The sequence below is a fragment of the Heloderma suspectum genome, chromosome 8, assembly GCF_057233095.1.
Source record: "Heloderma suspectum isolate Gila_16-S chromosome 8, 16-S_ref, whole genome shotgun sequence".
Classification (NCBI taxonomy): domain Eukaryota; kingdom Metazoa; phylum Chordata; class Lepidosauria; order Squamata; family Helodermatidae; genus Heloderma; species Heloderma suspectum.
Window position 1 is genome coordinate 25,916,239 of NC_139465.1, and position 14,269 is coordinate 25,930,507.

At 44.1% G+C, this 14,269-nt stretch overlaps 1 protein-coding gene across 4 annotated transcripts; it reads right to left on the reverse strand.

Annotated features, from left to right (window-relative positions):
* Window positions 1-803: 803 nt before the first annotated feature.
* Window positions 804-13,898, reverse strand: PDP2 (pyruvate dehydrogenase phosphatase catalytic subunit 2). 4 transcript variants are annotated; one of them, XM_084813245.1, is made up of 6 exons: window positions 13,811-13,898; window positions 12,013-12,113; window positions 11,643-11,734; window positions 9,694-9,760; window positions 8,680-8,745; window positions 804-6,630 (listed from the first exon to the last, which is right to left on the reverse strand). In XM_084813245.1, exon 6 carries the CDS (start codon window positions 6,587-6,589, stop codon window positions 4,976-4,978), a length of 1,614 nt encoding a protein of 537 aa, XP_084669371.1. In that variant the 5' UTR covers window positions 6,590-6,630; window positions 8,680-8,745; window positions 9,694-9,760; window positions 11,643-11,734; window positions 12,013-12,113; window positions 13,811-13,898; the 3' UTR covers window positions 804-4,975. The 4 variants fall into 4 exon arrangements, with proteins under 4 accessions (XP_084669371.1, XP_084669369.1, XP_084669370.1 ...); XM_084813243.1 differs by lacking the exons at window positions 12,013-12,113; window positions 13,811-13,898 and adding an exon at window positions 13,385-13,588; XM_084813244.1 differs by lacking the exon at window positions 13,811-13,898 and having other exon boundaries at window positions 12,013-12,183.
* Between the last annotated feature and the right edge of the window lie 371 nt (window positions 13,899-14,269).

The following is a 14,269-nucleotide window of genomic DNA, read 5'->3' on the forward strand; positions in this document are numbered from 1 at the left end:
ATGGGCAAAGCCTAAAGAAGGCTACACAAAAAGTGCAAACAAAATCACATTCCTCTCATTTCTGAGGCTCTGGCTGGAATGGATTGTTTTGCACTCACCCCCTTCCTCTAGTGGCAGGGTTTAGCTGAGGAGGAAGACACACAGGAAGACTAGCATAGCCAAAGATGAAAATCCCCTTCTTGGGCTGCTACCAGAGGAGGCTTTTATTGTGCCCCTGCCCTGCCTCATTCATGAATTTTACAGGGGGTCCAGACAAAAGAGCCTGCTTCGCACGATCACTATGGCTTGTTGTAGCTGCAGCACGTGCCGGACGGATTTCCCCAATTACCCACACTGCTGCAGCTTGCCTTGTTGTCTGAACTCGGGCAGCATGGCTTGTTTGGGGTGGGCAGCAACCCCCAAGCCAACAACAGCCCATGGGTGTTGTTTCAGCCACCGTGACAGCGTGAACCGGGTCAGTGTCTTCCACTCATAATCTTCCTGTGTATTCTTTTCTCTTACCACAGGAAATCTATTAAAGAGAAGACAAAATAGCTGCACGGGGCCTTCTAACTGGTAGAGCGCTAAGAGCCCTCCACCTGGAAGCACTCCGGTAGAACAAGGAACCCTCTGTCTGGGAGCTCTTTCAAGCCCAGTCACTGTTTTTTTTGTTCTTGAAGTACAGTTTGTAAATGAAGTGGACAACAGGACTTAGCATTTCATATCCTTTCATTCAAGAAATGCAAACCAGTATGTTATATACTGCACCAACTTTACTTTCAATGTCACTAGAATAATGCACAGAACATTTAACTCATTTTGTTGTATACCTTTATTCCCAAAGATATAGTATTTACAATTAAGTTAGGAAAGCACTGAGGTTTGAAAATACGTTTAAGTATAGACATTTAATAATATTTTATCTTCATCTCAATGAACAAGAGCAACAATGCTGGTCTGCCGTTTCTCATATTTTAATTAATGTAAGCAGCATAACAATACCCAAAAGAGTTTTAAAACATTAACAAAGTCACATCCAAATAAATATGTTACCCCTTGAAGTAGGCACATTAGCACTATTACTAAGCAAGTACTATTTGTAATGACAAACAGTGATTTCTGCACTTTTAATTGTTGCTCTTATTATAGAGCATTGTTAAAGTGAGAGCCTTTTCCCCTAATTGACTTTGAGTAACTGAATGGATCCAAAGAGCAAAATATATTAGAAATGTCTCTAGTACAAACTACACTGAAATCAGTTGCATAACTCCTCTGTCGTCCCCCATGGCTTACACAGACATAGCGGATTGTGCTGAAAGTTAATTCTTAAAATTCCAGCCCAGCTATTTTGTTAAACTAGATATTTTAAAATTCAACGAGGCTTACATCTATTTTAAACTACCACAGTAAGAAGGGTAACATGAGCAGCACCAAAATGAAAATGGACACAGAATCGGTATCTGCTAATGTTACTAAACTTCTACATATAGTCAGTGTGTGTACAGCACAGAAATGATAGTCCCTGCCCAGAGAGTTTACACTCTGCATCGGACAGACAACATAGGAATGGAGAAAAGATCAGAGAAAGGCCACGAAAAGCACAATATGAGGTGGGGAAGAGTGAGGTGGCCGTACAGGAGCAGCTGAAGTCAGACTGAACAGCTCCATGGTAGAGCATAATCGTTGTGTACACAAGGCCACAGGTTCAATCCCCAGAATCACACCAGTTAAAAATACTTCATTAACAGGGCATAGAAAGGCCTCTTCCTAAGATGCCAAGAAACCAAGTAGACAACACAGGGGCAAGAGCGACCAGAGGCAGTTTTTTTAATGTTGGAAACGCTTTGCTAAATCAGGTTTTGAGGAAAGATTCAATGGATGTTAGCCTGATGAACAGGGAAGTTCTACATTGTTGATAGGCAATAGCAGGGAAGAGGTCACAGAAACAACAGTGAAATGAGAAGGAGAGGGGTTCAATTGCAGAGGAGGTATTGCAGAACAGTGGCAGCAAAAAAGGCTGCAAGGAAGGTTGGTGGATGAGATGTAGTCATGACCAACATGGACTACTCTTAAAAGGAACAACAGGGAGCCAATATAAGGACATCAGGAGAGATAAGAAAGCAGAGCATGGAATGAAGATCTTTGCAATCAGCTCAGACTACATGTCTCACAAGGAAGAGGAAGAGAGGATGAAGGGCAGGCCCAGAGCACATGGAGAAGCTGTTAGTCAGATCTCCCTGAGAAGCCACACGAACTTCCAGAAATTCCGAAGTTGCCTCAGAACAGAAGAACTACAGCTCCTGCCGTATATGTGAATGGCAATGAACTGTATTGCTGCCATCACAGAAAGCATGGAAGATGCAGCCAACAGTATTACTTCATATCTGTTAAACACTTTTTAGAGAATATTAATTACCACATTCTGAATTAAATCAGTCATACAACTTTTTGCGAGACGTGCTAGCCCAGTTTTTACAGTAAAAAACACTGTGATCTTTAAAACAGTAATTACCAACAAGTACAGTTTAACACTATCATTAACATTTTTTAAATCTACCTATTGCTCTTAATGACACATGCCACTTATATGGAAGATGTCATAAAAATGTCCCACCTACCGCTACTTGATTATACACAATTGATAATCTCAAAAGAAAGCCGGCCTTTAAGCAGAGATATTGGACTGTACTTGAAGCAAGTGGAAGTATTTTAGTCTTCTAAATATTTGTATTCTATTTTATATTTTTACCATTTCCATGGCATTTTAGTCCAGATAATTTGGTTATTGGGCAGATTTAAAACATAATAAAATAAATAAATAAATAATCTGCATCTATTAAAAGCCAGCTGATTCTTATGTTTATTGATGGTCTGACACAATACTTTGAAACATTGCTAATAAAACGTGGCACCTAGATATTCTTTCACCTCCAGCAACATTTTGTTTTAAGTCAAATTTGCTTACAAAACCACACATAGTTTTGTTTGATTTTAAAGTGCTGGCAAAAAGGCAAACTTTAAAAAGAAATGTAGAAATTGATTCCAAAACTCCTAAAGAACTTTGAGGACTCAATATATATTGCAAACGTCCCCTTTCTTTTGTTTTCATTCCTGCCTTAGTCCCTTCTTAACCACTTTCTTCCCCATTCAGATAAGGCATGCCTGCAAGCCCCAAGTTACATCATAGTTGGAATGGGAGGAAGAAGATCAAAGATTCTTATCCACCTCAAAACTGCTTATTCATTGCAGCTTCATACGTCTTCCCACCCTACTCTCATTTCTTTGTGCAGAGCGTGTCGTTTAAGATATTAATTCCCCAGGCTTTATTCCTGAAACTTATACTATCAGATATCACCTTCAAACAGGTCCCAATCTTTGACTCACAGACTGGAAAATTCCACCTGCATGACCATTCATTGCCCAATACAAGGTTACTGTATTCTTTATGCAACCCAACCACCGTGTTTAAGGCATTTCAGTGTTTTTGCAATGGCTCTGAATTAAGGATACATATTATTCAGCTAACTACTCAGTAGTTGAAATGAAGTGCATGGCTACACGCTTCCCTAAATCAGGAGTCAAACTATGAATGATTCTTTAATATTATAGAACACTATATAAATAATTCTTAGGAAATAGTCATGAACAAGATTCAATAATCATAAACTAGCATTGTATGCACATTCAGGACTGTATTTCATTTAGCCTACAAACAAAACTTCATGTTTGGTAAACAATGACAAGATTTTAAAACAAAAATATCATTGGGTTGGATTCAGGATCTGACTTGCATGACAGGAAGGGAACTTCTATGCAAGGAAATGCTCCACTTGCAAAAGTTCGCGCCACCTGATTTTTTGGGATCCCCCCATCACCCTAAAACAAATGAGTTTTATTGATACAGATGTCAACACATGCTTATAAATGAATATTTTCTCTGAATTAGACGTATTCCGCCAAATGCCTGCAAGGGTACAACACAGCTAAGAAAAGTTGTCACTTTTGAGGCATTTTTTAAAAAGGCAATGTTTTCATAGGCTTGAGAAGTTCCGAGGCACAGATACAATTCATACTATGGTAGCAGAAGTAATCAACAAGAGCTCTGAATCCCTCTAGAATCCCTCCTGTATTCAGGCAGCAATTAGTCCAGTGCATAAACAGTGTCACAGTCAGAACAAGAAAGCTACTTGTCAGCTTTAAATCAGGTACAGCTGAGTAGGAGAGCCAATCAAATTTTAAAATATTTTAAATAGTTGCAATTTTCTATGAAATAAACCTTCCCTGTGGTAATAAAGGGATGGACTAATCAAGAGGATTTAGCATGCTTACTTGGAAGCAATTCTTCACTGAAATATGGTGCTTTGGAGGCACAATTCCCTGGGAGGCTTCCCCAGTATGAGCCCCTTTTGAGCAGCTCTTGTGCATTTCAACACAACTTAAGCCAGGAGACTCCCTCCCAAACAGTTTTTCTTGGGAGTGACCCCAGACTAAAACAACCCCTACACCCCCATGCAGGCTTTGCAGTCATGGCTATTTTGAAACTTCAGGTACAAATGAAAAGTGCTGTTTGCCATTCCAATAGGTTTTGCAAATCTTGGTCCAAACAGGCTCAATTCAGAGACGTGTAACCAGCTCCAACGACAATGAGATTCAGCCACCTCTGTTGGGTCTTGCATTAAACAACCAGCAGGATAACATTCTCTGTCTCCCAATCAGTAACAAAGCTGCCCTCACCCAAGAATGTCTTACAATCTTTATTCTACTAAAATAAAAAAAAATTACAAGTCAAGGTAAAGATGCATTATTTTAACCAGATTAGGTTATTTAACTTTTACATGATTTCTTGGTTAGGAACAGGCAAGGTTAGGCTGCTGAAGACAGGAGAGAGTAGGGGAGGATTCTACACAACAGCATATCTAGGAATTTAACTGACAGCCAAACAAAGCCCTGGTGGTCCCCAGAATCGATATGTACGGTTTGTAACAAGACAGGTCCCTTATTCATTCTCTCTGTAGTAACCTTCAATTACATCTGAATTAAAATATATCACAGTGACTGTGATATCATCCCTATACATGCGTGCCAAATCATCAGGAAGAGTCAACATTGCCATAAGCTTCTCCGGGTCAATCTCTCCATATTCATTATTGCCAATTGCATGTCGGATGAGGTGGGTAGCCACGTTCCGGTCATAGGAGCGGATGTGCCTCGCCTTCCTCCGAAGCAGCAAGTTCTGCACGTAACCCAGGTTGGTTGGTTTCTTAAAAGCAAGCTGTGTTTTCTGGACATCAGCTTCCAGCAAATGGTCTGCAACAAGCCTGACTACGTCTTCATTACTCAACATGTCCCACAGGCCATCTGAAGCAATAACTAAAAATTTATCCTGCCTTCTTATTTTGTGGTAGGTAACTTCCGGCTCTGCAGTTAGATAAGGAGGCGTATGATAGTTTGGAGGCACATACTCATAAATGTTTAAAGCCTCCACATTGCAACAGTTTCCCAGCACGCTATGCTGCAGTTCCTGGTTCCACTTGAAACTGACATCTCCAAAAGCTCTAGAGGGCATAAGGACTCCCAGCAACCTATTGTTCACAATTAGAGTGTTGTCTTCAGAGGTTGGGTGCTCCCTTTTTAACCTTAAGATTTCCAGTTTGTTGAAGGCATTGTGATCTTGAGTAAGAGGGAGGGCTGACCACGTCCCATCTTTATTTTGAACCCCTAGAAGTGCTCTGCAGTCACCTGTATTTGCGACGTGCAAATGAACACTGTCAACGTGAGCCACGCATGCTGTTGCGCCCGAGAAGGCCACCCGAAGAGCTATGCTTCTGATCAACTCATTTTCTGAGGGAGCCTGAACCTCCAGAGATATGTCTGAATCCAGCCTTTTAAATGCATCGATCAAGGCATCTTTCAGAGTCAGCCCTAGCTCCATATCCATGTTCAGTAAGTCCTGCCAATAAACCCTGAGCTGCTCCAAATACAGTGAGGCTACCTCTTGAAAGAAGCTATCATTTGGATGTTTGTGCCACTGTAGAATAGGCAGAACCGGTTTCATGGACTCCATGGCAGCCTCAATTTCTTCCAGCGTTTGTTTAGACAGAAGAGAAACAGCGATGTAAAAAAATAGTCTCTCGCTAACCGACTGGGCACAAGCATAACCTGCATGGCCATCGAAGACCCCAAACATCATCCCTCGGGTTTGCAAGCAGGTAGCTGCACTTCTACGGTCTTCAATTGGGGTGTTGGCAGCCAAGTGGTTACTCTCAAATTTCAGCACAGAGCTCAGGTTTTTTCCATCAAATTCAGGGACTGTATGGGACAACTCATTTGCCCTTAAGATGTCATTGATCTGTGATGGCGTCAGATGGAAGGAGAAGTCTTCTTCTTCTGTTGAGGTATGTCGGAAAGCTTTTCTCATAGTGAAAATATTGTTCATACTGCAGTTGCAACTTGCCAGGAGAAAAGAAAAAGGGCCTTTGGCAAACAAACTCCTCCATGCTACTTTGTTCTGGCTTGAAATGCACCTGGAATACAAACACCCTTTTCCATGCAGAGAGGAGAACGTGCTTCTTGCTGAGATTGTGATCCGAGAGGACATTGTACTCAACATTGTAAGAATATTCTGCTTTAAAGCAGGATGTTTGGAAAAGCCTACAGGTAAAAATAAAGCTATTAAATTAGAAAATATGTTACAATGGCTCATGTAATCCCCACAACACAGTACTGATGGCATAAATCAATGCTTAACAATAGGCTATTGAAGAAATGTAAGTAACTGCTTTTGTAATTTAATTGTAATATAGAGTACATGGGGAACCTACATAGTCCTGATACCACTCGTGCACAAGGAACCAGAATGAAGTCTATGGACTAGTAGCATATTGAGTAGATTTTAAAGTTGCCAACTGAAGATGTTGGCAGATTACACCCACACACCTTGATAAAACACATTAACTTAGAAATAAGCCTTGTCATTTCAGTGGCACTACAGTCAGATGCCAGTGCACTCAAGTTTGGTATGTGAGTTCATTTCTTCAGGATAGACTACTTGCCAAAGAGACAGTCCATGTTATCCAACCCTTTGCAGAGCTATTTCCCATTAGAAATCTTCTAACTTGAGTCTACTCTTCAGGCTATGAATGAAGTTCAGTCAAGTTAAAGGGCCATGTGCCTAAATAATCCTCAGATGTAAGAGATCTATTTTGTAACACCTCACAGAATCATTCCATGAAGAATCAGAAGTTCTGTTTAATCCCCGCTGCTAGCATGAAATATGTAAATCAACTGAGTAAGGTAATATCTTATATTGCACCAACTCCTCTTTGACTGCAGCCCTACGTACGCTCTCTTGGGAGTAAATCAAGTCCCATTGTAATCAGTGGGACTTGTTTCTGAGTAAACATGTTTAGGATCATGCTGTTAGCATGGGAGAGTAAGCACATTCTGAAAACGTTCCTGCCCTGGCAGAAATTAGCCCAATAAAAGCTCATGCTCATTCTGTCCCTCATGGGCAATCGCAACAAAAGTACTGCGTTTATTTTATAAGTCTTTGGACAACACCCGCTTACAAAGCCCTCGCATGAAAATGTCTCAAGCTCTTCACAGACATTCATTCAGGTAGAAACCAATCACTGGGTTTGCACAATCACTGGGTTTGTACCTGGAAATTATTAAACAAGTTTGCTTCTTTCAAGAATGGCTGTAGAACTACTTTGAGGTAAGGTAGTTCTAATCTTAATTGCCACTCTTACATTCTATGCTGCTCCTTTGACCAACATGCACTACTGATAAAACCGAAATAGCTACCGCTGCTTGCTCGCTATACAAAACCTGTCTGGCATGCTGCAACACTAAAACCTCTTGCTTTAGAGAACAAATACAAATACAGACTTTCTATGGAGTCTGACAAGACATTTAGTTTTCATTGCTTAATGGACAGCTACATTAAAATGAATAAAATGTTCCCTTGTAAAAATATTTTGATTAGAAGGATATTTCTTTATGTATCAAGTAACCAGCTGTGTTTATATGTCTGGCTGAACACACACTCAGAATGGAAACTCTAGAAATTAATGTTATTTTTTGTGTGTACAATGAGTAGGACACACAGAACGTTACCATTCAAAAAATAAACAAATAAAGTTTTTATTGTCCTTCCAGTTTTAACAGTTTGAAACATAGATTGTGACATATCAAGTCAAAAGCAGCTATATACTGAGGACTGCCACGTGCCTGATGACTCCATTTTTGCATCCCCAGGGATGCAGCAAAAGAAAGACAGAAAGGAAAGGCTTTATCGATTTACTGTTGGATCACCATACACAGCTGGTGAGCTGCATTTGAATTGGTAGGTAACAAATCGTAAAGGCATGTTTTAAAAGCATCGTTATAGAGTACTTTTTCCAAATGATTTGTTTTTTTAACATTTCATTTTACTATTTTAGGGCGCAATCCTATGGCTGCTGGTCAGCGGTTAGACGGCCATAGGATAGGATTGCACCCTCCATCTGTTTTAATAACTAGAGTAGTCATATATAATTCCTACTGAAATCTGTGGAACAATTCCAGATTTACACTCCAGTCCTAAACAGAGCTACAAGCAGTTCCCACTGACTACATTTAAGGTCCAATGGTTTGTGGAGAGCAATCTCAGCACAGAAAACATACAGATATGATAACAAATTCCAAATATGCACTTACAATCTAATTACTGCCAAATCCTTGGGAACAGCTGGGCATTTTCCAAGAGTGACTGGTTTCTTAAACCTGTGAGATCATGAAAACAGAAGACATAACATTTTCACAGTAATGAATATCTTGATATTAAATCCTATGTTCTCTTTACTAATCACACTTCTCTCTTCAATGAGCCCTCCAAGTAATTTGTTAGTCAAGCAGATCAAGATGTGCAGTCAGTGAAGTATTACAGCACTCACGTGCCAGATAGATGCCTTATGTTGAGTATCATTAATAGCTCATGATATGTAAATACACCATGCTTTAGATTTTATAACTCAAGATACCTTTTCTCTGGCTTGATGTAATATGAGGCAGCGATCATTCTGTAGGACGTAGGATTGTCAGCTCCTGACCTACGAACAGTGCCTATTGCTCTAGTTTCTGTAGTGGAGCAAGACAGAGATGCTGTGGGACTGAGAGAGAGTTCTGCTTGCTCCCACAGATAGGAGAAAAGGTGGGTGAATAAACTGCAACACTGGTACAGAAGATGCCAGTATTATATCATACCAGGCTGTTAAATCAACTGGCACCATCTCTGGATCAGGTGGCAATTTTTTTTTATATGGAGTACAGCTAGCATCCCCTATCTCTTTTCAAATCATTTAGCATTCACTGCTTAATAGATTTATGTATGTGTATGTAAATTTAACCTATATTTCACAAATACCGAAAGGTCTGCCTGCTATTTTGATTTGAAGGCAGGAGTTGTGAACTCTCCTTTTCACAAGAACAGCAATTGCTCTCAACTTTCCTCAAGTGGTACCTCCATCTGTCTAGTTTATTTTTATTAGAAAAGCTATCAGGTTTTTCATGAGGCATGTGTTGTTCTTTTACTACCTTCCTTCCCCCACTACTTCCTTATCTCCCTCAATTACCCTTCCTTCCTCCCACTTACAATCAATATGGGTGTCTTCTGTTTATAGAAACAAAAAGAACAAAGTAAGAGGAGTTGCAGCACAAACCGGCATTTTTTACCTTGTTAATCGTCCAGGGCTCTACTACCTTTCTCAGTATGAGCAATGTGGATGTCCTTCTTGTAAACCTGTTAAACATCAAAATAAGAGGGTTAAAAAAAGGTTGCAGACATGACATTTATAAATGCTGTCAGTACAGAACAGAAGGTAAGCAAACTCAGTGACCCATACCAACCAGTAGCAGGCTATCTGATGCAGCTGCCAAATGTGAGACTGGCAGCCACACGCAAAAGGACCTTTTCCTTTGCCATTCCTCAGTTGTGGAATGACCTGCCGGTTGAAATGCTCCTGCTGACCTCATTGAAGGTTTTTAAGCAGGCATTAAAGACGCTATTATTCCAGCAGGCCTTCCCTTTTTAGAACTCTTCCCTCTTTTAGAACTTTGCTGACTTTTGTATACTACTTTTAAGCAGTGTTGTTTTAAGCTGTGTTTTATTGCTGGATTTTTAAAAAATTGTTCTTAGTTCAAAGTTGTTTTTAGTTATATGTTGTTTATAGATATATATTGTCCATGTTTTTGTATAAATGGTTTTTAAACTTTGTATACTGTATTTTAATGTTTTAACTTTTGTAAACCGCCCAGAGAGCTTCGGCTATGGAGTGGTATAGAAATGCAATAAACAAACAAACAAATAAATAAATAAACCAGTAGATTGGGAAATCAGATGGTCTAGGCCACCCATAGACAAAGGTTTTTTGCAAATTCAAGGAACTCACCAGGTATGCACAAAAATGTTAGTTTGTTTTAAAAAAAAGAGAGGGGGTGCTTCCGGATTGAAGGCTCCTAGCACTAGCACTACCAATCAAAATTGTGCACTTATTCTGTCTTTTCCTTCTTAACGGATTTTTCTGGTAAGAAAAAAGATGGAAGAAGCGGAGGATGACATATCTGGACACCCCCCCCCCAATAAAATTCTGTGTTTGAAGCAGGGTGGTTGCAGGGTTAAAGCCTCATCTGGAAGCAGAGAGAGAGAGAGAGAGAGTAAATAATCCTTCTAACAGCCCTCCTGTAGGAAGAAAATGTTAAAAAAAAATCAAAGCCTTGACAGAGAAAAAGTAAGAGGAGGAAACCCCTAGCGGTGTGAGGACCAATTCGCCTACCCCATTTAACCAAGACAACAAGAGTCCCCTGCCCCAAGAAAAATGGAACCTTCCCAAACAACGTGTTTAGGAGAGGGTTAAACTCCCCTCCTCTACTGTACTGCTCAGATTGGGAGCTGGCTGCACAACTTGCTGCTCTGTCATCCCTTCTATAGTGCTCGGGTTCAGGGCTGGTGACACCCCTGAATCAGATACAGTATCACCACAGTAAGGGGTCAACATCACCATCCTCCAACTTCCCACTCCCTCCCACAACAGTTGCTTGAGCAGAGGCTGAGCCCACCTCAGGAATCTCCAACATGTTGCGTATCTAACCACTCGCAGCTTAGTACTACAAAAATAAACAGTACTGAAAATTTTCTCTGATGCAAAGACAAGCTAATACAGAATTGTATTTTGACAAAATACTGCTTTGTCAATACCAACAATAAGTTAGCCAAGCTAACGTTATTTTAGAACTTGATAAAAGTGGCTCTCTCCTTGGCTGTAACTGAGCTGGGACAAAGTATGTCTGTTTACTTTTTCCTCATGATGTTATTGCAAAAGAGCTCAGGATAAGTTTGACAAAGCCAAAAATGCCAGAAACATTCCTCAAAGGAAACGGGACAGGAGAGAGGGGAAAGGCTGAACATGAGAGAATTTAACATTTACAGCACAGAACATACAGCTGCCATTCCCATCTGACAAAATATAAACATTCTTGTATACCCATATATAGATAGATCTGTGCAAATGTAACAAGGAAATTGGTCCTCTATTAAGGCCTACAAACACAAAAACAACATTTCTTAAATCCACTGCTAATGTATACATTTACAAGAGAAGAATCATGTAACAGTATTAACCTACCTCTTTCAAATTTGTAAACACTGGAAGTTCACTTGGACGCCTAGGCTCCTAACAGTGTCAATATCACCACACTTCCCTGCCAGGGAATGTGCCTTTAAAACAAACAAACAAACACATTCATTAAAAATATGAAGCAGGCTCCTAAGAATTCACCTTGGGAGTCTACAAATGAGAAACATTTCGGAGTTGGGCTGCCAACTTTCAAACTGGCTTCTGTAGCTGTCCTTTTTACCGCAGTTTTGATCTACAGCAATTAATAGTTGATAGTATTAGGCGATAGCCACCTTGGAAATGTATCTAAATACTGAAAGAGAAGGAAATATTGCAAATGAACAAGCAGTATTTATCTCCAGGCCATGAAAAACCTCACCTGCTGACTTCTTGGACATTTAATTTCTGTCTTTGAAGAAACGCGATCTGGCTAGGTGGTTGGCGCTACTCCCTTCACTCCCCTCAGTTCGCAACCATCCCCTTTCCGTTGCACAGAGAACAAGCGATGAGAAAAATCACCCCATAATTGACAAAGCAAAGCTGGTGTGGTGTGCAGGTAGGAGGGGCAGCAGCTTGGCTCCTCCCCCAGAGCGCACAGCCATTGGCTGTGCCGAGGGGCGTGAGGAGGCAACCGCGGTGGGTGTGGGCGGAGTCGCGAACACGGCCATTCCCGGCCACGCTGGTCTACCTGGGGAAGCGTCTCAGGAAGTGGAGGCTGGTGGCTCTGGTTCCGCTTGGGCCGCGCATCCATTCTGGGTTTTGGGCGGGACCAGCCAGAATTCTAAAGGAGCTGCCCGAGGTGTTGAGCCCTGGCCCCCAAATAGGGTTCAGCACCTTGCGTAACTCCGTTAGAGCGCTGGCTGGCTCCGGCTGAAACCCAGAACGGACCCTCGGCCCCTCCGAGATCGGAGCCACCAGCCGCCCAGCACACTTGTCACAGCGACCAGCGTGCGGCTCGCGCGCGCGCACAGCCCGAGCCCATGCGCGTTTACGCGGGGAAGGCCCCGCCGAGTTCGACGGGGCTACTCGCTCCCCGGGCCCCGCCGCCGCTGCCCCGCCAACGCGCGCGGAGGGCAGTTCGGAGCGCGTCGAGCAGGCGCCGCACGGGCGCGGCTGGGGACTCGGCTCTGCCAGGCGCGCTTCAGCCCCAGCGCCGCCTCTTTTCAGGAAGGCCGGCCAGCCCCAGGCTAGCACGCTTACTCGGGAGCGAGCCCCGCAGCCCGGCGGGGCTCCCTCGCTCGCCGCCTGGGGCCTCACAGTACAATCCCGCTGTTGCTCGGAAGGAAGCCCCTTTCGGCTCAACGGGCCGTGCCCGGCGCCGGTTCTCCGGGGCGCGGACCAAACCGAAGTGAATCGGGGCTAAAAGAGTCGCAGCTGACTCGCCCCATTCATTTCAACGGGTCAACTCTGCGTAGCGCTAACCTCGGACGCGGCCCAGTGGGGGCTGAGGGAGGGAGGGAGGGGGGCTTACTCGTCGGTAAGCGCGGTTAGGGCTGCAGTCTTAGGGCACGATCCGACGCATGTTCCGAGGGAGGAAAAGCCCTCCGGCTCCCGGCACTCCCCAGCCGGCGCCCCCGCGCGAGGAAAGGCCGCCTCACGCGGGCGCCCACGGCTCTCCCGCACGGGCCGCGCGCGGCCTCGCCTCGCCTCCGCCCTCCCCCCGTCCCCGCAGCCTCCGCCCTCGCTGCCGCCGCGTGCGGCGGGCTCCCTTCTCTGCCTCCGAGCGAGCGGGCGGCGCTCGCAGCCCTTACCCGCCGAGCGCGAGCGGGGAGGCCGCCGCTACTCGGCCCGCGCCCCGCCACCGTGTCGGGTCGCCTCAGAGCAGCGACGGCCGCCTTTCGCCGGCCCCGCGCTCTGGGTGTGATCCGCGAGCGACGGCCTCCTCTCCGCGCAGCCCGGCTTCGCCGCCGCCGCCGCCGCCCTGGGCTCGCTTCGCCCTCCGGCGGCTCCGCCTCAGCGGCCGCCCGGCTTCCCTCCCCCAGCTAGGGGCGTGACAGGCAGCCTAAGCCCTGTCTGCCCTCGCCAAGCGAGGCCCGCGCGGGCCCGACCGCGTTATGCATAACCGTTATTTTATATGTCCGTCTGCCGAAGAAAGGGCGGCTTCTCTGCCTCAAGGGGCTTATCGCCCGAACTTAGGAGACGGCCCAGACAAGGAAAGAGGGGCCCATGAGGGTGACCTGTGCCCACTACTCTCCTGCGTGCCCGGTGGCGCTTGCTGTCGCCCTCATAACGCCCCTCTTCCTGAGGGCAGGCTCAAAAAGTCACGAAGGAGGGAGCAAGCTTTCGAATCCACCAAAACTCTTCTTCAAAAATATCGGCGGCTTTGTGTGACGCCTTACACTGCTTGGGAGGGCGACGTGTAGCCCTTCAGACGTTTTGGGCCCACAAGTCCCATCAGCCCTAGCCAGCATAGTTAATGGTGAGGGATGATGGGAGTTGTAGGTGCTGGAGGTCCACAATTCCCATCATCCCTCACCATTATGCTGGCTAGGGCTGATGGGACTTGTAGGCCCTGCAGATATTTTCACCTATGAGTTGCCCGCTCATGCCTTAAAGACTAACATTATTATTACTGTTATTTGCATTTCTATACTGCCCCATAGCCAAAGCTCTCTGGGCAGTTTACAAAGCCGGTG

Excerpts from the sequence above, each read along its gene's own strand:
- PDP2 (XM_084813245.1), bottom strand. The coding sequence starts at position 6,589 with ATGTTGAGTACAATGTCCTCTCGGATCACAATCTCAGCAAGAAGCACG.